Raw genomic sequence first — 23,454 nt, forward strand, 5'->3', positions numbered from 1 at the left:
ATTTCCCAAACCGTGCTGGAGAATTGGAGGTAACTTTAGCCCATGCGAGAGACCTGAAGCCAAGCAATGGGTTGCTCGTGGTTCTTGAATTACTATTTGTATAGAGGAGAGGGAATGGAGGGGAAAAAAAAAAGAAAGAAAAACAGAGAGAGAGGAAAATATAAACATTTGTAGAATATATGTGGGAGCCCACACCATCCTGTGCAGAAAGGTAGAGGTCATTTACCAAGGCAATGACAGAAATGTGACTTCTGCTTGGATTCCTGTTGCTGTCTGCTCCTCACGCTTCCAGAAAAGTTAACAGTATTTTCTCGTGCCCTAGAGGATAAGGGAGGAAATTTCACATTCTCGATGAGGACTGGTAATGCCATCTATTTCAGAGGGTTGGGGCAAAAAAGCACCGTGGAACCACGCTATGTGCTCCCTCTCACCCTAGTTTCCTCTGAATACCTTTGATATTCTTGAGAACTTGGTTTACTTCTGTGGTTTTCAGAGCTATATCTAAGAAAAAGAAAAAAAAAACGTCCACGATGATTTCAAAGATTTGCCTATAGTTAAGTACTTAACCAGAGGTTTAGGGTACCTTTTGATTTAAGAGCAAGCTCTGTTCTGTGCAGTTATAGGGGGGAAATAGCTGAAATTTTATCCTGTCCCTGACCACAGATTGAGATTACCAAAGCAGCACAAAAGCAGGGAGTCAGAAAGAAGGAGGTGTATTGAAGGAAGCGGGACCTTGGCTTCTAGCAATGTGCTCTGGTTGCTGGATCAGCTCCAATAAAAATTTAAATTCAGACGAGCTGAATGCCTTATTTGTCTGGTTAAGGGGGAGGAAGGTGGGGATGGGTGAAGTTTTTCCCCTACCTCTGAAAGTTAAAATAATGGTAGAAGGATGAGAAAAGTACATATTCCTGAAGAATGTACTATTGTAACATCAGTGTGTTTTTTTTTCTTTTTCACGTGTGTAAGCTGAAAAATTACAAAGTGTGGATGAATAGAGACATGAGAAGGGTTTGCTGGAGGAGAACCCTTTTTTGTAGGGAGATGCGAGCCCACCTGTCCAGAAATTTGGAATTTCCTACAAAATACTGGACACCTTTGATCTCCCTTTAAATTAATGGCAATTGAGAATTACCCACACTTCATGGGATCAGACTGTCTCTTTGCGCGCAGAATTTCCAGCAGTGATCAATGATCTCCATGCCAGCCCTCAGTTGTCTGCAAGAGCTAAAGGGAAAATATAAAAGAGCTGCGAGCTGTTAACCCCATGTTTTCTGCTTTCACAGACAGCTGTTTGGGGCCCCGTAGCAGCTGATACTCTATAGTGTTCTATTACTGCCATACTGTTCCTGCTTAGGGTTTTGGAAACAGTGACTGAATTTTGCTAGCAGTTCCTTAATCTGGCTACTGTGGATGTTAAGGAAAAAAAATCAGGTAACAACCTCCATCTGCAAAACCACTTCTGGTTTTGTGACTGGGCTTAGTACACAGCGAGCACAGTCAGATCGGTTTTTATTTAAAAATACCCTCTCTCCCTCAACGAAACAGGAAGCATCTTTCCAGGAATGCTTGGGAAAGTGTTTGACTTTTATGTCACTGACTTAACTGGAGAAAGTTTTAAACGACTTTAAAGCTAGCAAAGGTTTAGTCAGACAGGAATACGCGCTGAGCTCTACAGAAATGAGAGCTGTCTGTTCTTCCTCCTTTCCAAAGTGAGACTGTATGTGTGTATATCTGCCCGTAGCTACTCGAACCGTTGCTGAACCATCAGCTGATGGGTTGTTTGTAGTGTGTCCCTGCTTGGGAGTCACCGCCCGGGAGCACATCCTGACCCTGCGGTGCTATGCCACACGCCCAGGGCACCTTGTGTTGTGGATAGCAGTGTACACAAATTCAGGCAGTCCAAGGCATCTGGAGTGTTGTAAACTCATCGCCTAGCTTTGCTTATTCTTTCTTATTTTTAAGAAAGTGAAGTTTAAAGAAATTATTTAAGGAAAGTAAAGTTTCTCTTAGCATAGCTTCTAAAAAATAAATAAATAAAAATGATGGGTTTTCAGTTATCCTTTGGAGCTTCATAAAAGTTCCTAAAAAAAAGCTTTGCAATTAATTTTTAACCCTATTCCACCATAAAGCTCATGCCAATGTTACAGTTTTGCGTCTTTCTCTTTACCTTTCTGCTCAGTGTCCAAAAACGTGCATGAGGGGCAGAGCCACAGCTAGCCCACACTGGCAGGGTGCATCCAGGCATTTCTCTGCCTGCAGCCAAGGAGCTGCATTACTTGGGAGACTGCAGCTTTTACAGGGGCTGCTGCTGAGCACAGGCTCCTGGCTAACGAAGGAGGAGGGGAGGGATGCTTGCTTCGCCCCTGCACCGAGGGCTATGGTTTACACAGCCTCATTGTATTGCACAGGGCTTTCCTGCCCCGCAGCTTGACTTGCTCCGTGACAAATTATTGCTTAATTGCTGGATGGCAGAAGAAAAGCTTTGCAGCCCTGAGGTTATTCCTAACAAATCGGGTTACAGAAGCCTTGAAAATTATATTGAGCAGAAGAGAAGCACCATGAGGTTTCCTTGGGTGCTTGGGCTGTCTTAAGCTTGACTCAGGCGATGTGCTAATGAGGCTTGTTAAAATGCAATTATACTTTAATGCTGTGGATGCAGAAACGAGGATAATCAGCAGAGAGGTGCTAGTGAAGTTGTGGCGATTAGCGTGATTTATGGGTGTCACTGCTGTGCTCAGGGCCTTGTCCCACTGTATCGTCTGAACACAGGCCATGCCCAAAGAGCGTCCTGTGGGTACGAGGTGAAGGATGACGGCAGGAGGATGGAGAGGTGCAAAGCACAAGGAGGAGATGGGGCTGGCCACAAGGACCAGCAGGTGTCAGGCCCAGCTGCTACAGGGCCTGGAGCATGTCCCCTGTGAGGAGAGGCTGAGAGACCTGGGTCTGTTCAGCCTGGAGAAGAGAAGACTGAGAGGGGATCTCATCAATGTGTATAAATACCTGAGGTGTGGGAGACAGAGGGATTTGGCCAACCTCTTTTCAGTGGTTTGTGGGGACAGGACAAGGGGCAATGGCCACAAAATGGAGCCCAGGAAGTTCCGCACCGTGCGAAAGAACTTCTTCCCGGTGAGGGTGACGGAGCACTGGGACAGGCTGCCCAGGGAGGTTGTGGGGTCTCCTTCTCTGGAGATATTCAAGGCCTGTCTGGACGCCTGCCTGGGCAGCCTGCTCTAGGGAACCTGGTTGGTAGGGGAGGTGGACCCGATGGTCTCTGGAGGTCCCTTCCAGCCCCTGCAATTCTGTGGTGCTGTGACTCTGTGTAGCCAGAGAAGTACCTAGAAAACACAAATATAGATGAGACAAGTGTCCTTCATCAAGGCTGGAGCAGAGGAATCCTGATGAAATGTGACGGGAGTCTGGATGCAAACTGAGCGAGCAGATGGAGATCCAAGGCTGGGGCTTATCAGTGCGGTACAAAACCACCACGGCACATGGTCTGGGATGTGGACAGCCAGAGGCAGAGCCGAGGGAAGGCCAACAGCCAGGCCATGGGCCTGAGCAACAGCCGGGACAGGAGCGGCGTCTGCAGCAATTAAGGAAGGAGGTGGGGAGGGGGAGGAAGATTAAGAGCTCTGAGCTTGAGCTGACAGCTCGACATCCACGAGATGTCAGGGAGACAGGCAGGTTTTCGTCCGGACAGAGAGAGACAGGCCCGGATGATCTGATCAGACAACTGGAGGGACTGATTTATGGGAGAAGATTAAAAGAGCTGCTTGTAAATATATGTATAGCTTGGCTAAGTGACACCTGAGGGGACAATAACTGTCTACAAGTCTATGAAGGGCTTGGATATCGGAGCCAGGAGGTGGGGGAAGGAGCAGTTTAGGAGTGTAGATGAGGGTTTTGACCAGAGGCAGTGCAATAAGGTAGAGCAAAGCAGGCTGTATTGTCCTGTTAGGGAAAGCACACCCCTGCCAGGCCGCACGTCACCTCAGGGGTGGGAGATGTCCCTGTGTGTAATTGCAGACACTTCAGTGCCCTGCGTGACCCTGGAGATCTGACTTGGTTCAAAGACCTAAGGTAGTATCTGAACCATTAGCCTGTCTTTCCTCCTACTTGTCTCTGTTTTTAAGGGTCAGTCCTATCGACAGGACAGTGAGAAGGAGATCTCTTCTGGAAGGAGATTGTTTCCAGAATCCACCAGTAACAAACAAGAGAAAAAATAAATGGAAATATTACAGTTCTTCAGACAGTAGCTGCATTTTAGTGGTGTAGCAGAGACCATAGGTTTACTTCTTTCTTCCTTCAAGGAGTTCATTTTTGACCTCAGCAGTCACAGTGAAAGTCCCTGTTCTGACATCCACTTCTGTTTCAGCAGGACCAAAATCTGTGGGGCGCTTCTGAATATTTCCCCCCTCACCCAATATTGCCAAAAATGAGCCTGAAGCATTGACAGACAGTGGCACACCCAGCGTGTAGGAATCCAACATAAACAGACTTGCTGGTTGTATGTACTTGGACGTGTTAAATGAGGCTTCTGCTTTGATCTTCCCTGCGCTATCCTAAAGCCCAGCAAGCAAAGGCTAAGTAAACAGACCTTTGATTTCAGGGCTGTTTGGAGCAGAGGTCTTGTAAAACTTTTATCAATGGCAGAACTGAGCTACTGGAGTCCCTCTTGGACTGTAGGTGCTGCAACGTGGTTTTATTGACCCTAACGTCCCTCTTTCTCCCCGCTTCCCATAATGGCAAACATCTGGGGACATGGGCCAGCTTCCTGTCGACTGTAGCACACCAGTTTCCCTAGGAGAGGCACCTGCTTATAATTTCATCTATGTTGAGTGGAGCATAAGCTATATTAGATCCTACAGCTATTGGATCCCATAACTAGTGTAGCTTTTTTTTTAATGCATGTCATAAAGACGCCTAAATAAATCGCATGGGACACATCCGTGGGAAACACTCACGTTACTAATCCTGCGTGTTCAACACTCCTGGGTCAGACCCCAGAAAACCAGTACTGGGGCTTAAATATCATGAATGTTACAACAAATTGGATTTTATTTATTTGCTTCCTGTTTTTAGAGCATTTAGTGATTCTCCACAATCACAAAGGTCACAAATTTCCTTTCACGTTCAAATAAACAGGAGGTTCTCCTTCGTGACTATGCCCTCAGAAAAGAGGCAGTAAGAAACAAGGACCTAATATCACACGAGATTTAAAAAATAAAATTATGAATGCTGGCAAATTCCCCTCAATGGATGAAACACAGGAGTTAGTTTGGCCTCTGCTTGCATTTCATTTAATATTTTTCTCTGTCTTTTGGTGGGTTACATGAAGGAGGCTTTGGCTTCCTTTCTACTCACCGTAGAAAAATGATATGAGAGTGAGATCATGCCAAAATATGTTATTTTTATAAGTGTTATCAATTTCCCACTGTTTTTAAAGCTAAGAACCACTGCACTTAGCAATCATGGAGCTCAGGCTGTTCCCGGTGAGCCAGAGCTGCCACCTCTGTTTCTTGGCCCGTTTCAGCCCAGAACTCAGGACCAAAAGTTGGGGCGTTTTGCTCAGCCCTACGAATGATTGTTGCTTCTTATCACAATAAATACCAAATGCCAGATATGTCAGCCAACCACTCCTTGCCTGCATTGCTCCTGCTGTGCCTTCTGGGGGTAAAGCTGAGACCACTGGCTCAGTCTGAGCTCCTGCAGGTAAGCCGTGAGCCTATTTTGTCCTCTCACTTTATGGCATAGCCTTAAATGACAAACTGCCTTACACTGCCTTTTCTTCCTTGGTCACAAACTCGGCTGTTTCTGTATGTAAAACAATGCCCTGTTTTCCGAATTTTGTCTTTTGTCAGATAGTCAAATCCATTATGAGATAAAAAACATTTTAAACAACCCTTTATTTGTCGGTGTTTGCTGGCGGTTCTTTGATCCAAAGGGATGTACGGCACTGTTCAATACAGCAAATCAATTTTACACATATCCGTCTTTTATCATCGAATTTTCCAACGGGGTTTCGCCATAATCAGATTGGAGATTACCATGGCACAGCCACTGGGAAGGGATTGAAATTTACATGCAATGCAGATGAAAAGATTTGCAACTGTTTAGGAAAGTGCTGATTCCTCCAGGTAGGGCAAGAGGTCCTGCTTTATCTGACCTTGAGCTTTGACCCCCTGACTCCTCACGTGGAGGTGCCAGCACACAGCACAGCAGTGATTTCCCAGGTGGCCTCCCTCAAGAGCAAATCCAAGTCGTTGGAACAGCCAAAACTCATGTTTCTGTGTTCGGAGAGAGTCAGAAATCTTTCCCTGAATGGGGGTTTTGCTCTTATGTGCATCAGCCGGGACAGACTGTGGCAATTCCTGCCGACAGCCGATGCAATGTGCATGTTGGTGCACACACAGGTACAAAGGGGGATCCTGCAGCTCTGAAATCACGCGGCGAGATGCTGGTTCTCCGTGCACAGCTTTTACCAGATAGCTCCTAGCCTCTCCAGGTTTCTCCCCCACGCACGCTTGCAGGAGGGCAGTGGGGACCCGACATTACCAGACTGTGAGGTAATAGGAGCGCTCGCTGATTGATATTCCAGCGCAGCTCTATCTACCTGATGGATGCGGCGTTACGTGCCAGCGCGCAGCCCGCCAGCGTTACGTGTAATTTGCGTTGCAGAGCAATCGATGTCGGCAAAACTCCCGCACGCGCAGGAGCTGCTGACGTTGGGGCAGCTTGAGGAAAGCACTGACAGACACACGCTGAGCTAATAACACGGCATTGGTACTTAATTGAATAGCAGATAATAATTAGCATCATCTTTCTACTCATCATGCAGGTTTATAGAGATAACAGGTTAGCCAGATGGGATGTTCTGCAAAGGAAATCTATTTCCAAATCCTTCGGGTAGCATGGGGAATTTCAATGGGTTTGTATTCCAAATTTTTAGTTTTAGCATTTCAATTGAGTCAGAATATACCCACTGTTGGGTGCTGTTTCGGTAATACTGCTCGTCCTGTGACATGCCACACTGCTGTGTAGGAAAAGCACTTTGGTCCTGATGATGTGAAGCAGTGGCAAGGGGTGCAGCAGAGTTTCAGACACACCGGGTGAAACGCACTGATTTTGTCTGAAGCTGAACAGCCCTGCGACTGTCCAGAAAAGCACCTGGCACTCCTAGGCACAAACCATGGCTGTGCTGAAGATAAATTGAGTTTTAACAGCAAGGGGGTTGGTTGTGCCTGGACTTGGGCAGGCATCTTTGTGTGTTTTAACACTGCTGTGGCAACGAACTGGCATTGATCCTTTTGAAGAAAGGGTTACCTGCTTTCTTTGGGTATGTCCTGGAGCTGGGGCTTCAGGTGAGAGCTGACAATACAATATTCTGTAGGAATGAAGGCTTCCTGTGTTAAGAAGCCCCTGCTCCTGCCAATACCAAGCTTCTGCATCAGCTAGCGTGTACCTCAGTGTCTGGAGCAGGAACCAGATGTGAACGCTATATAAGAATTCATTGATGGACTGAATCAACCTATGTGAACACTTTCTTTTAAATCCCGTTTAAGTCTTTTCCCCTCCTGGAAGAGATGTACAGGCATGACTAAGTTAGCTCGCAGAATGGCACAGCAGGAGCCAATCTTGAAAATGAAATATTTGGTGCTGAGGAGGTGATGTTCACACTCCAGGCGTTTGGGGAGTTTACTCTGGATTAGCTCCAGTCTGGTCATGTAGACTGAGCTCTCATTAATGGAAACCCAAGAGCACAGCTTCTGCTTTTGTTTTACCAGGAACTCTTGTTTTACCAGCTAGCAAATGCTGGCTGTGTCTGCATTAGCAAATGCTGAGAATTGGTAAGATGGGATCAGTAAAGCAAAGCATCTGGTGCTCAGCACCTGACACCCCATTTTCAGGGGGTGTTTCACTTCAAAATAGCCCTGGACTGGTCCTGTGTATACATGGCCAGATGAACATCTTGCATTTTAATTTCAAACAAAAGCAGTTCAGTCTGTGTGCTTCAAAACTGCTCTGCGACATGAACCGAGGTGTACTTAGTGGGAATGATGGAAAACTTCACTTTAATATGCACTCCTGTTCCAAACTCAAATATGGATGTAGGCACTCTTATGTAGGCCCTTATGATGAGGGTTCGATCTAGAGAGGAACTATGAATGGTCAAAGGTAGAATTTTAAATTGGTACCTTAGAAGATGGTAGAATGTCAGCTCTGGTTTCCTTTTTTCTTCCTGAGCAAGGTGAGAGTTTTCTCAGTTTACTTTTGGAGTAAGACAGATTTTTATATATACACATTTATACACATTATTATATTATTTACTTTATTTACAGATTTATATATATGTACACATTTATATTTTTCACCCTTTCTATTTTTAATGTATTTTATTTCATTTATTCTTGTCCCAAATCAAAACTGTTTTCATATTTTAGTGATACAATAATCCATTGAAAAAAGATCACTGTTGCTTAATCAGTACGCTTTCAAAATTCAGACTTATGTTCATATATATTCATTATAATTTACCAAAATTCAAAAGCAAAATATTTATCAAGCTGAAAAAGCTAATATTAAAAGACAAATCTGGGCAAAACTTTGGTTCTTGACAGATAAGATAAGACAGACAGATAAGTTTTCTGATAGAAAACCTGTCCTGCAAAACGCTCCCGTACTGTCTGCTCTGCAGCCATTGAGCTAGAAGTGCTTTCTGTTTTAGAGAAGCCTCCAAAAATATCTTCAGTTTTTAAATACCACGGTGTTTATCTCTTTGTGGTCACCAACAAACAGTTGTTACCGCGATTTTGTGGTGGCCAAACTTAGAAGCCCCCACTGATGAGGACAGAGCAAACTGCGGGCTGAGAGCAGCCTCACCATGTAGGGCACTGCCACTGATTTCCCAACAGCAAGCGGCTTGTGGATATTTTGGCACCGTTTCCTGTTCACAGTGAGTGTTCAAGACCTTTTTATTTGTTATTATTATTTTTTTTTTAAATCTGAGTCTTTATTTTGCCTTTTCCACCAAGGCTATTGGGAAAGGCTGATGGGTACCAGCACTGGACGAAAGAGTATCGTTTCTTCTTCAATTTCATCCCTTTGAGATTATTTTGTTTTTTAAAGTTTTCAAAGAATATTTTAAGGAAAACCAAATTTTTGGATACAAATGAAAAAGGTCCCTGTGTCAGTGCATGGCCAAGGACTCGCCGCTGTGGGCTAGCAGGAAGGCAAACCTGCTATTTGCAGTTCGTTGCTCACATCATTCCCGAATATGGCACGGAGTCAACCATCGTGGTTTCTGTTTCCCTGCAGACATAAACAATGACACTTACAATTTCCTGCTTGTAAGGCTCTCACACAAACATCTGTCTATAAGGGAAATGGCTAATTACTTATTAAACCTTGCACTGTGCTTAGCCTGGGTTAAATATTGACTACCAAAGCTCAAGGGGAATCTGTGTCACCGAACGTGAACCTGGGCATCCTATTTTTGAGGAGCTGTTCAAATAAAAAGGATAGGTGGAACGGGGTGCTGTGTGACAGCAGGGCGACAAAGAATGGGACAAAAAAAAAAAGGGAACAGATTGTTTTGTAAAGGCTCTGTAGTAAATGACTTTTCTTTGAAGCCTTGGGTTTTGGAGCATGATTGCAACTGGTGGCTTGAAGGAGAGTTTTGTTACAAATATGTGAATTAAACTCAGCTTTGCAGAGTGTCTGGTTTGTTTTGCTAAAAGTCTTGGAGATGGTAGGCGATTTGGCTGGGAAACGCACTGGGCTCGTGAAGCAGGATTTGCATGGTTGGAAGCAGTTGGAAGGGAGGAGTGCAATAGCATTTATGTTGAATTTGGGGTAGATTAACCCCAGAAGCTAATTCAGGGCTGCCTGACTGGATTGTTTCCCAGAGAGTATGGGAAGCAAACAAACGCCTTGTGCTGGCAGCAGTTTGCGGTGGAGGCTCTGGGGGTCTGGGTTGGGTTTGGGGAGAGCAGGTTGGGGCTATTGGGCAGGATTTTCACTTGGGTTCTGGATCCTGCTGCCTCACTCAGGCCAGAGGACGTCTGCCTTTCTTCCAGCATCGGGGGGTTGTCCTGCCTGGAAACAGGAGGCTAAAAAAAGCCTTTTCACTTCAGAAGCTTGAAAACATGTTTTAATGATTTATTTTTTTTAATTGTTATTTTTTTTTTTTTCAGAAAAGGCAAATTAGAAATGTCATTATTCAGATGGGCTTGCCTTCTTGAGTGGGGATGAAAGAGGTAAATTGTGGGGGTATGAGCACCGACACACCTTGTCATACTTCTACAGAAAGTTTTCTGGTTATTCATTGTACTGCATACCTGGAGTGCACCGTCAATACAATTTTAGCCTCCGAGTAAAAATATTAGTCCTTTCTTTTGGCGCAGGCTAAGCCCACTGGCAGCAGCTAAGAAACTATAAATAATATCTTTTCTTCCACGCTAGAAAACTTCTAACATGTGAAGTCTGTTTCTTCAAAAGTAATTTGAAGTAATCCTAACTCTCCTCTGCGTTTGCTACCTCAAAACCTAAGGGATAAGGTTACTATTTTTTGCTGCTGAAAAAATATTCAACAACACTTGAAATTGAATGTCACCCATGCACATTTAATTTAATAAGATGGTAATTTCATGTTAAATAAATACCAACTGATTATTGAAAACATATGCTCAAAGGATTTAAAACCCATGTAAGAGATACGTATCTCATCTACTGTTGTTGAACTATAATAAATCTATGCAATAATCAAGTGCCAATTGTTTAACATACAATAACTATTTTATTAAATCTCAGTGAAATGTGTATGCAGGGCACTTAATTAAATGGAACATGTTCCCAAATATTCTATTTTTTCTTATTTTTGGACCATCTAGAGTAGGAAATTTACTGGCAGCCTTCACCCGAGGGGCTAGTTTTTACTGATGTAAAAATATGGCAAGCAGTTCTTGTGCTATCAATAAATATCCATTTCTCCAGGAAAGCAGCTCCTGCCACAGAGGTAGGGAAGAAAGCAAATATGCCACTTTACTTGCCGTAAAACAGATCTGCAAAGCTGTTTTCTCCATCATGTTGTTGGGCTCAGCCGTGCAGCCCAAGCTTAGACCTTGCTCTTGGGAGTAGTCCTCTATTCCCAAAGCTGAGCCTGACCATTCATCGGGCTGGTCAGCAAATACTTGTGGTGTTTTTGTGTTCCTCTCTAAGAGCCTTTGTTCTGCAGAGATGCTGTTGTTTTTTTCTTTAATCTCCTGATGGTTTTTGATAAGCATTGTTTTTGTCTGTGGGCGCCTATGTTTTCAAGCCAAGAGGGACCCATTAGCTCATCTAATCTGATCTCTTTATGTCACATACCAAAGCATGTGGCCCAGTTACCCTACGCTGACCCCCTTTCCTTGGCTACCATGTGCCTTTTGGAAACGCAGACGGTTTTGTTTTGAAAATATGAAAAGGTGTTGGGATTCACCGTTCCTTTGAACTGCTTATTGCAATAGTATTGGTATACATGGGCAAAGCATTCATCCTTTTATCTCTGTCAAAAAACATTTTTATCAGTTCTACGCTCTGGGTACTGGCTTCCCAGTGTGTGCAGAAAGCCAACACACGCCTTTGAGGAACACCTACTCATGTTAATTAAAACTCTTGCCATCGTTGCTTGTAAACCTTTCCCCTGGGACTTGCTTTTCGGTAGGTGCTTGTCCAGCCCTCAGGGTGTAGTGAGGCCTCAACCCAGCGTTACAACTTGGATGGCAATGTGAATAATGGTAATAATGACATGCAAAGAGGGTAAGAGTGTACGATCCTCATGTTGGTCTTGCAGAGATGGTAGAATTACTGTCGAATGGGTTAAACTCCTACTCCGAGCAGAGTTGTCCAGCCCAGCTTTCTGGCAGTGGATTCCCCAAATTAACCAACTCAGGAAGCAAGTTTAAAACTTGGCTCTTAGATGGTCCTTTCCGACCATCCGTGCTAATTCTGAAGCGTGGGAGAGGTGACAGAAATCGACTTTGGTGCGAGCCACCCTTGCACTAAGGGCTTTGGGGGATCGGGTTTGACAGTGATGAGTGCAGCGGAGGCCAAATGTTGCATCAAGCGCTGATGTAAGAGATCGGGCTCGTACCGAACGAGCGCTTTGCTTAGCAGCCATGGTCCAACTCCTTCATCTCACTGTCATAATGAAAGATTTCTGTGTTTTGCTCTATCCTCCGCGTAGGACACGCATTGTCTGTGGTACCACGGTCCCTGATGTCAATTCCTTGCGTGCATTGATGGGTTGTTTGGGTGCTTCATGGTAAATGACTTTGCTAATTTGCTAACACAGCACTTCAAAAGAAATCTTATCTTCATGGAAAGTGAATGTGTTTGGTATTAAATAATAAAATATACATAACCCATGGGGCTCTTAAAACTTATTTGACTTCTTTATAAACTTTACAATACAGTATGTGGATATTATAAATTACTTTCCATTCCAAGAAACTGTCCGGGCTGGTTGACCTTCCTTGGAATTTCCTCCTTGTAATTATGTTTAATGTGTTAATAAAGTTCACTTTGAACTGTATCATGGCAAATGGTCTCATAGGACATGGGTCAGTGCTGGTGTGTTCACCATATGTGAAGCTTGAAGTTAGTGTGCAGTTTAGTTCAAGGAGTAACAAGGCTAAGTCCAAACAATTGTAGAAGCAGTATCTCCTCCCCAGGTTAGCAGTAAAAGGGGTTCATGGAAAGTTAGGAATGTGGAGTGGGAAATCATTTAGCTTTCACTGCTAGGTGTTACTAAATTATAGCGCGAGGTTCGAGTCACTATCAAAACACCATATATCTAGAGGCTTTTCACACAGAGCTATAAATCATGTTTACTACATGTATGAGTCGAACGAGTGCATGAACTTTGCGATGCAGTCCAGGAAAATATAATTACACGTGTGTGTGTTTTTGACTGTGAGAAATGTGGACAGGAAGCTCCGGTCTATTCCACCGTTGTGTTTTAAATACACTTCTAGAAATTGTTTTTGCTGCTTCCTGGAAATAGCTACGTACTAAAGCAGAGAGGCTCTTTTGGGTTTTACGTAGCCCCTTTTGCTAAGGAGTGGGAACCACCAGCCCCTCCAAGGCACTGGGGGGAGGAAGAGCAGGAATGCTTGGACAGCAGCGTCAGCAGCAGAGCAGCAAGTGGGGCTTTTCCATGGTATAAGATAGTGGATAGCAGAATCGCAGGATATAAATTCAAAATTGCCCAGCTGTTCAGTAAGACAGGTGTAGGATCTGTCTTTTATATAATGGAACAGAATGGAGATTCCAGTTGCTTGTATTCGTAAATGAGGCAAATAAATCTGCACACTTGTCTGCATGTATATGAGCAGAAATATTTAAAACAAATGAGGTGATCACAGCATTTCCTTGTTAATGTTTGACTGAGCTTATATGATCCTGAACAGAAAACTTGGCATCTGGCTGGGATTGTTGGTTTCTTTCTGGGTGTAGTTGTATGCATTTGCAGATGGGGAAACTAAAAGCAGGAAAACAACTTGGTGGAAAATGTAGGATCTGGATTGTTTAAATTATATTTTAAGCCTGATTGCACCCTGGCCCTTGGAACTCCAGGCATGATCCCTTCTAGTAACTAAAATGATTTGAATGGTATGGGGCAAAGTTATATTTAGGTCGTATTTGGAGAAAGAATAACAACCAGGCGCGGGGGGAGGCAGCTGCATTCCCGTCACTTCTTCCCAAGTCACATCCACGGATGTCAAACCCCACCCTTCCCCCTCAGCCAAAATATTAAGAAATGATTCTGTCGAACTGCTGGGCTGAGGACAAGGGGGACTGAAGGAAACCAGCCCCTGCTGGGTTCGTGTCGAGGTAGGGCTTAATTTATTGCACTAGCTCCTTCTGTTCTCGCAGGCTCTGAAGTCAGCTCACCCTCTCCAGTGGGGCTTGGCTTAGAGGGTGTTTCTCAGCAGCGCCCTGGAGCCATAGAGAGCTGCCTCTGCATAATGGAAAATTGCAAGGAACAAGAAACGGGGGTTGTTTTCTCTCCCTGACGACCATAAAAATGTGCAAAAATCTGAACCAGCAATTTCAGTGAAATACCTACCTGGGGGCTTGGTTGTGGCCTCTTCTCCCATATCCCATGGCAAAATGCTGCCTGAAGTTCTCTCTGTCTCCAGGAGCATCAGAGGTTGCAGATTCTCAGCGCTTACACAAGCAGATTTTTTCAAAAAGCACTGCCCAGTGGCTAAGGGGGGTATGGAGGGGGGTATGGAGTAGGAACTCCTTGCCCAGGGTTTCCAACCAGGACCCACGAGCACTGATCTCTCCTGCTCTGTCTTGAGAGGACCCAGTGCTGTGCCTTTGCCTGTGGGTCCTGGGACATGGCAATTGGATCCCCCAAATGGCTAGGATAAGGATAGAGGGACTGAACTGGAAAAATTTTATATATTGGCATTAAAAAAAATCTGTGTTGGTAGATGTCTGCATTACAGATTTTAATAATACGGTTTAACAACATGATTTCAGGTTTTGAACCAGTCCCTTACAGTGTTGCTATCCAGCTCTTGTTGTGCCCTATGTAGCTATAGGGGGATCAATCCCAAAAATACACCGGATCACTTCTGCTTGTGTACAACCTAAAAGCTGGGGTCTAGGATGGCTGAAACGGACTGAATTGCTTGAGGAGCGATTGCATCCTCTTTGTAAGTCAGCATTAGGGTGCGGGGCAGAAGGCAACAGCAGCCAAAGGATGGGGAGTCGACGGTGCTCAGGGTTCAGCCAGTTTTTACCTCGCCGGCAGCTGTAGGTGAAGCAGCAGGTGCTTTCCTGGGACTTTGCCTCTCTGAGCAGCTGTAGAAATGCATCCAGCCTGGAGGGCCCCGGGCTGCACGCTGGGCTCCGCTGCCATGCCACCGCGCTCAGCTGTGAGCACACGTGTGTCCCAGTCCCGCGCGAGGCAGCCGCCGAGGGACGTCCCCAGATCAATGCCGTGGGAGAGCTGGCAGCTATTGGCAACCCCCCGGCTTGCCATGGGGCAGCTCTGCCAGGTGGGGAGCTGCCTTCAGGACCCGTGGTGCGGTACTCAGCATCTTTCTACCGCATCTTTTTACCCACTTCGTTTAGCAGGAGGTGGAGCTGCCATAGAGCAGCCCAGAAATTAGATTCAAGGAGGATCTGGGCAGTGTAATGCACAGGCTCGGAGGGGGCGTACTTTTCTGTCTGCATGCTGAGGGATTTCCACGGTACGTCATGCAGCACAGGGGATGTTGCAAAGGAGCCTTTCTGTAAAGCACGCCTCCCCTTCCCCTTCCCCGCTGCCTTCCCTCGAAATACTGCCAGCGCGGAGTGGTGAGGTGTGCCAGAGTGTGTCTTGCCTTGAAAAGCATTCATCCGTCCCTGGTGCAGTCCCAAGGCAGGGCTGCACAGATATGTAGTGAAATAGGACCCAGGAGATGCCTGTACATTAGAAAGAGAGACAGAGAGCCGTGATGGTATCAACATTTGATTCTGCTGTAACCACCTACAGGAGGTCCGGCAATCGTGAGCTTGCCAGGGCCCCTGAAGCCTCTGGCACGTGCGAAGGCACTGATTACAGAGAGAGGGTAGAGCTGACACGGAAAGTTATTGCTACAGAGAGAATGGGTAATAAAATAGGAATATTTACAGCACAGATGAACAGAAGTGAGGTTTTAGCATCTACGTCCTGGGGCTGTACTGTATTGAGAAGTGCAGAAAATTCAGAAGAATTACCAGCAGGAAAAAAATGTTGGGAGAATTTGTTACTCTTCATCCTGAGCAAGGCACCGGAGGGGCTAGCGAAGGGGGAAGGGGCTGCAGAGGACCCCGCAGGCGTTTTTCTTTTGAGGCAGAAAGGCTCTGAGAAACGCACCCTTTCCTAAATGTCATGGAGGTCTGCGAGTAGATCCTGTGACAGAGAGCGATCCAGCAATTCCTCAGAATGAAAGGTCAATCAAAGGAAAATGGCATTTAGGAGGACCAAGCTTATCGCTGACCCAACCATGTGACAGATCCAGAGGCGACTCCGGTGCCATCGGGAGAGCCGCTTGTGCAGCCCGCCCCAACGGGGCTCATGACGTGACTGGGAAACTATCCGATTCCTCCAGGTCTCAAAATTCATCAGGAGTCAACCTGAATGTCGGAAGGAAAGGGGTTTTGAAGGAGCTGCGGCAGGTTCCCGGGCTGGGAGGAGGGCGCTCTCTCCCCGCTGTCCCTGCTTGCCCCGCACCAAGCATTTTTCCTCGGCACTAATTATAGGTCTGCTTTTGCAATTTGAATGTGCACAGGGCAGTATCCTGGCTTGCAAGTAGATTGTAAGGAAGCTGCTTTTAAAGCGTGACTTGGTTTGGTAGGGCTCTAAGTCAGAAAGGACCTTTCCAGGGGCCAACCCAGAATTTCAGCAAAGCTTGGACTTGTTTGGACACTTAGGCTTCTTTACACTGAGTAAGATGCTGCACCAGGTGAGGAACCGTAGCAGAATTTGGGCTGAATCCTCATCCAGCATCAGCAAACTCCACTTCATCAAAGCCAGCAGACACAATCCCTCCTGATGAGCGGATCTCCTCTTAAAAAGGTTCGGCAGCAGGGCTTGTGTCAGATCAGCATTCAGAGGATTTCGGGATTATCTCCTCCATCCACAGAGCTGCTTGGAGATCTCCCACACTACACTGGTACCAACAGCGCGATTTCCCATGCTTAGAAAGCCCTGGCTGGGCAGGATTTCTCTTGGTGTTGTGCCAGTTCCCTTGGAGTATGGGAGGGCACCACCACCTCCAGGACTGTGTCCCATGGGTGCCTGCAGAAGGTGTGCTGGAATGGGTGTGATCTTCCCTTGGGACTGACTTTTTCAGAATAATTGCTCTCAAGATCCCCGTGCTGGGACTTCAGCAGTTCGCCAGAACGCGTGTGTGTCTAAACTAAGCCCCATTGCCTTAATCAGGCTCTTAGTTAAACTAATGAATGGGTTTCAAGCTAGTTCATGACTCTTTTCTCAGCTTGAGCAGCACTTCTGCTCACCAGCAAAGCTGCGAAATCCATGGGTGCTCTTCAACACGAGCAACTGCGGCAGCAGCTCTGCAGTCATCCGTGAGCTGGACCGTACGTGCTGCCTTAGTCACGCTGGAGAAAATTCAGGCAGACACTGAAATAATAGGAATTAGTCATAAGCGCAAATATGAGCTTTGTAGATTATTCCATGTGGGTCCTGTCCGGCAAAACACTAGAAATAGAAATAAAACACGAAGGAGCAGTTTCAAATCCCACAAACATCTTGTGGGTTTGGGTGCAACTGAGCATCAGCAATCCTTAGCAAAACATTCTGTCCTTATGCAAGAGCAGGGCGCTCATTATCACACCCATTAATACGGGATTCTGGGAAAAGCACTGCTATTGCAGTTGGAGCGGGGAACTTGTGCAATGGACTGATTAAGGAAAATGCAGATGCAGGAAGAAGAGACTCTTGCTTCAACTTTTTGGAGCCTTGGGAGGAAATTTTCAGGTTGAATTCAGCTACGGGACCATTCCTGCTGTTTTCATCACTTCTTTTTTTGTGTGTTGGCCTGTCCGAGTGTGTCCTGTTACCGCATGGCAAACAGCGTGTTCGCTCTGTGGCATTCCAGGGACGCTCTGTTTTGCATGAAATGATCACCTTTTGCAAAGAACAAACATTCGGCCGTCAGGCCAAGTCAGCAGGGCTGCCAAGGCAATTTATCAAAATATCCTCTTTTGGACTATAAGCAGTGTTAGTGCCTATGCTGTGCCCTTCAGTGAAGCATTACCCAACGAACACTTTATGTCCGACAACTGCAGACTTACGGGTCTCAGATAGAGCCCATCTGGTGACTATTAAAGGGAATTACTGTACATACAACATGAAAGGATTATAACTTTTTGTTTTTTTGAGGGGGGGGAGGCAGTGTTTTGTTTTAAGTACCAGCACTGTTACTAATTTTGCCTTTAGGATTGGTGTTAAGTTTAAAATAACTACAGTTGGTTTACCCAACGCAGCTGAACAGTTTGTATACAGGATTCCTTCTTACTGTAGGAAAACGCGGGTGTTTTGGGAAAGGAAGAGAGGATCAGAACCAGGCTGGTGGGTGAGAGCTGTGGATTAGCATGAGCTGCTGCCGATGGGAAAGCTGTAGCTCCAGGTCTCACACAAACGAGTATCTCTGTTGATGTATCCCTCCATAATCACCTGCATTTTCGGCTCTATAAGAGATTTGTGGTAAGCACCAAAATCTCCTACAACCTGTATCCCTGTTTCTACAACCTACAACAGTCCCTACCACCTGTTATCCCTGTATCTCTGTGCAGCAGCCAATGTGCAGTGGCTTGATTGATGACTGGTCTTTAAATCAATGCTATATCATTAGCAAAAACAGTAACGACTCTTCCTCTCTCTGCTCTTTCTTAGGCCCCCCAAGGATTGCCGATAAAGTGATCCACCGCCAGTCCGTGAGGCTAGGGAGGACCATCAAGCTCCTGTGCCCGGTGGAGGGCGACCCTCCGCCTCTCACCATGTGGATGAAGGACGGGCGCACGATCCACAGCGGCTGGACGAGGTTCCGAATCCTTCAGCAGGGGCTGAAAATCAAGGAGGTGGAGAGCGAGGACGCGGGAACCTACATTTGCAAAGCCACGAACGGCTTTGGCAGCACCAATGTGAACTACACGCTCATCGTGATCGGTGAGTAGGGCCGGAGAAACGCCCGGCCTCACCTGCTCTGGAGGGAGGAGAGGGCTAGCTGATTTCTACGTAGCTGTCAGTGACTGCAGATTTGCTTTGCTAATCATTTACTGACCTCCGCTCTTGGCTGGCCCTTTCCAGTGTTTGAGGACTGCCAGAGCTGGCGGTGTTGCTGCACATCTTCTGCTGCAGCCGGCTGCAGGCAGATAAGATTGCGCGGTGCCAAAGGTTACAAATAAACAGAAATGATGCAATAGCCACTAGGGTCCAGATCACAGTGAATTCCACACAGGAAAGGCTGTGTGATAAGGAGAGGTCACGCTGATCTTTATGTTTGCTGTTGGAACAGGATAGTTCTCAAAACAAATGTTAAGGTACCCATAAAAAAAGGTACAGCTGGTACAGCTCAGCATGTACTGAGCTTTTGCAAAACATGGTATCTTCAGGAATAGTAATATTTAGGTTGAAACAAGGCTCAGAGCTGGTAGTTGACTCAGTGATGCTCAGTTGCTGAGAAAACCACCTGACGCAGACAAGATTAAAAGTTTTGGATGCCAGCTTGGTGACCGTGGGTTCTCCAGTTGTGCTTTTGATTGGCCCCCAAGGGCTTCCTTGGCCTGGTGATGGGATTTTGGGGTGACCTGCTGGGCTGAGCATTCCTAAAGGTCCCCAAAGAAACTTCTGGATAATTGGAGATTCCTCTGTGGCTGCCACAGAAATGTGTTCGTTGCTCTTTGTCTGTGTGAGGGGAAAGACTTGGGAATGGGCAGGATGAAATTTGACATGCTGGAGGATGCTGGGGCAAAAGGAAAGGGTACAAAGAGGGGGGAAATCAGGCATATTGCTCATGCTATTGTCCAGTCAACACACCGGTATCTGGCCGACAAAGTCCTGTTTCTGCTCACACAGTAAAAGTGAGGATGCAGTTCAGGGCTGCATCCAGCTGCCTGCTGGTTGGCACTTGGCCTGTTTTTGTTTTTTTTTTTCCTACTTCTTCTTCTACCCCTTCACAGTAGGAGGGCTGCTGTGGTCTCAGAGCATGTAGCAAACACTTGGCACTGCTTGATGGAGGATTATCACCCGATAACAGGGTGATTCTTGGAGAATGCACTTTGCTGCGGAGCCGGTATGAGAGAGAGACCAGAACGTAAAAGTCTTATCAGGAAAGAGATGCCTAGGTGAGGGAACCCTCTTGCTTTACAGCTCCTGGAGCATCAGTGATATAAAGCTGCCAAAGCCAGCTTGCAGCTTACATGCAATTTGTGGTTTGGTCTTCCTCATACACTTCCTTCCTTCCTGTGTTCATCCTCCCTTCTTTGCTCCCCTGTGCAGGAACGGTGAAGTGGAAATAGTCTATGAAAACTGATGTCTCTGAAAACTCCTTTTGGGCATGGCTTCTAGACTGTTTGGTGTGGAGGAGGGAATGCTACAGGAGCTGTTTCAGCCCTGCTTGTGCTTTTGCTGTACACGGAGGTAGCCAGAGTCTTTAATCTCTGTCATCCAGTGTCTTGTCTTAGGCTCAGGGTCCCAAATGGCTCCTGTTACTCCAAGGCAAAGTGGCACCTCAGCATCTGTGAGTCAAAGAAGGCCCTGACTGTTCTTGGGAGCATGACAGAAACAAATGAGAGGGAAAAGCGGGGAGGCGCAGGGTAAAAGCTGACTGGCATTCAGGAAAGACTGAGGCAAAAACTGCAGTTCAGTTGCTCAGGGAAATTGGATTATCAAATTAAATTGTGTCAAGAACAATAGCGTTCATTATATTTGGCAATGAAAAGCCCTGAGCACAAACACTAGTTATTTGGAGCCTCATCAGGAAGCTATGGAAGGAAATGGCAAGCTCCCACCAGCCTCTGTGGGTGTGAGATTGAGCCCTATGCAAATAAATATCGATCACCAACTGCCAAGAAAAGGCTAACTTTAAAATAAACGTGTGGCAGACATATGGGCTGAGTTATCGTTTGTGTCCATGCATCCTTATTGTAATGCTGGCTAAAGACATTATTTCTTACCCTTTTTGCACCTTGCTGCCTTGTCTCACAGTGTGGTTGTTGTTGCTTGGAGCATTTTTGATGGATTACTTCTGTCCTCTGTCTCCACTGGTACAGATGTGTTCACGTAACGTTTCAAAACGATTTCTTTTCATTAGAAGAGTTTCCCCTGAAAACAAATGTTTCCCTAGTGTCTTTCTTTCCAAGGTCTGCAAGTAAACACAAGGTATGGCCGACTTGTTCTTTCAAAGGATCCAAACATTTAATGCATTGACCAGATGCTCGCGTTCGTCTTGGTGAGAATGCTTTCGGTCGAGAAAGGTCCTTTGTTGGTTTTTGAGAAGGAGGCAGTGTTTTAAAACCAACCGCATGTCGGTTCTGAGGATGAAGATCAAATTGATGGAACTGTTTTTTTTGTGCTCCGGAAAGCACAAACTTCATTAAGCACAGTAGCCTTTTGAACCATATGGCCTCTCATTCTCCCACTCCTTCAAAGGAGAAAAAGCCCTCTTATTCTGCTTTACTGCTGACACCTAACAAGTATAAACCACGCAGGTGTCAGACTCCGGCAAGGTGGTTAAGATATTAAATCCAGAGTAGAATCAGATGATTCATTAAACACCGGGACTTGAAAAAATAAAACCTAGTTTGGCATGAAAACATTCTGGGAGTTTAAGCAGTAGTATCTGTTATCCATACAGTAGCTTATTGAAAGATTTTGTAGTTAAATGCTATATGCTTTTAACTGAGCTCTGCCACACCACTGGCAAGTGAGGAACTGTCACCCCTGGGTTATATGTAAACTGTGGCAGGATATGGTGAAGGTTTAACCAAGGCCCTACAGAGAGCAGAGACTAAAATTCAGCGGCATTGAACCTCTCTGCCTGCATTCAGTGCTATATAGCTCCCATTAATCTTAACTCTTATTAGTCTTTATATTCTATTAGAGTACTACAGAGAGACAACAAAAATTTGTGACATTGTAAAAAAAACACAACATATATAAGGCAGTGGATCCACCAATATCAATGGGTGTCAGCAGATGTGGCAGAGGTGAGCTCCCCTGTCTACGTCTGGTCTCTGTGAGATGTGATAATTTGGCTTTAGGGCTCTTCTAATGTCTCTTTGTGGCGTCTGTGCCAGATCTTGCTGCAGCCAGCCAGCTCAGCTCATGAGCAGAGCAAACTTGGGTCAACCTCTGCCCATCTGGTAGACATACCTACATGTTGCCTGGCTGGAGGACGTTCAGTCTGCAAGTGTGGATGAGACGGATTACTGGGATTTTACAGATGGTAACTAAGGCAAAGAGAGATCAAGTGATTAATCCAAGACCACAGAAAATATGAGCTGTGGCTCGGAGTTGAGTCTAAGCTTCTTAAGTCTCACTCTATTCCTTCTCCACAACTCTAGGTAAAGTCTTTTCTTCCTAATTTAGCATCTTCCTGCTGCTCTGTTGGAAGGGAGTCCTCTCTTATTTTGGGGTTTTGATCTTCCTTCTCAGACAAAGGTTTTGCCAACCCAGATGGTACCAATTGGTTTCTGCACTGTTTTTTTCTCCATCCTCTCAGACAGCAGGACCCAGATCACAAAGATCCAAGGAATCCTGCTCTAATGCACCCCTGCGTGAAATGTAAGCCAGTAAAAGCAGATAACCAATATAAGTCAAAACTACAATTTCCTCTCCTAGCCAGCCTTAATAGTTTTTGTGGCTTACCACAAAATTTGGGATGCCAATTAAACTACAGACAGATTTACAGATGCTGGAAAAGGAACTCCTCTTTAATCAGTATTAAATCTGCATTGCAGTTATTAAGTACACTAGTTCCTTATTGCAGAGAATTATCTGCAGGCTCATCAAAAGAAATGTGTTGTACCTCCCCCAAAAAGTTGGTTGTACAATGATGCCCATTAAATCTTACCTCTGATTGTCCACTGAAGGGTGTCTTTTTTTTTTTTCTTTTTTTTTTTTATCTCCCAGCTGAATCAATTCAGAAGAGCTGGTTTCTAATCTCCAGGTGTGAAAAGTAGCTTTATTTTGTTTTTAGATGCTTGGTTGAAACGTGCTGTTTCTTTACTGCACAATAAAACTTCCTTGCCGGTATGCTATAAAGGGAAGCCTAAGGAAGAAACAGAGTGTTGAATGCCTCCTCATTCTTTGAAAACTGTCCACCTTGTGTACGGACTGGGGCATGTTCTGTCCCAATGCCATGTGTGTGTCACCTGATGGGTCCCCTGCTCTGCCAGCCAAAATACTCACCTGGCTTTCCCCCCATCAGTGCTGTAGCCCAGACATGTGGGTGCTGGATGCAGATGGAGCCATTGCATGCTGCAGCCACCAGGACCTCCCTGGGGAATCTTAGCCCAAGTAGGTGAAATTTATGAATAACCCAAACCAAAGCCACTTAACAAGGAAGTGCTGGACAACCTCCACCACCATCCCTTTCTGCAATAACAGTATCACTTGTTCCAGAAGTCTGGCCATTTTCTGAAGGGAAATTCATCGATGAACAGCTGTAGGAAGGACTATTAGCAAATATTTATGCTGTGGCATAATAACCTCTTTCACTAATACACAACACAGAAGGTTTTTCACTTACAGAAATGTTCTGGGTAAAATCCTGCGAGGTGTGCCAGCGTTGCAACACACAGGGCTATTGCTACAGGTGCTACCAGTAAATACTTCGTCTTGCATCAACTGCTAAACCAAGTGATGAAAGATCAGACTTTATTTATTTTTGCATCTGCATGCATGTTTAT

General features: G+C 45.5%; 1 protein-coding gene across 3 annotated transcripts in view; it reads left to right on the forward strand.

The window, feature by feature from the left end:
- FGFRL1 (fibroblast growth factor receptor like 1) overlaps window positions 1–23,454 on the forward strand; it is a 172,401-nt gene that overhangs the window by 62,408 nt on the left and 86,539 nt on the right. For all 3 annotated transcript variants that reach the window (XM_048048078.2, XM_013178092.3, XM_048048073.2), the window contains exon 3: window positions 18,437–18,709. In XM_048048078.2, the coding sequence (XP_047904035.1) occupies window positions 18,437–18,709 (273 nt within the window). The remainder of the gene's footprint in view (window positions 1–18,436; window positions 18,710–23,454) is intronic.

The sequence above is a fragment of the Anser cygnoides genome, chromosome 4 (genome assembly GCF_040182565.1).
Source record: "Anser cygnoides isolate HZ-2024a breed goose chromosome 4, Taihu_goose_T2T_genome, whole genome shotgun sequence".
NCBI classification, from domain to species: domain Eukaryota; kingdom Metazoa; phylum Chordata; class Aves; order Anseriformes; family Anatidae; genus Anser; species Anser cygnoides.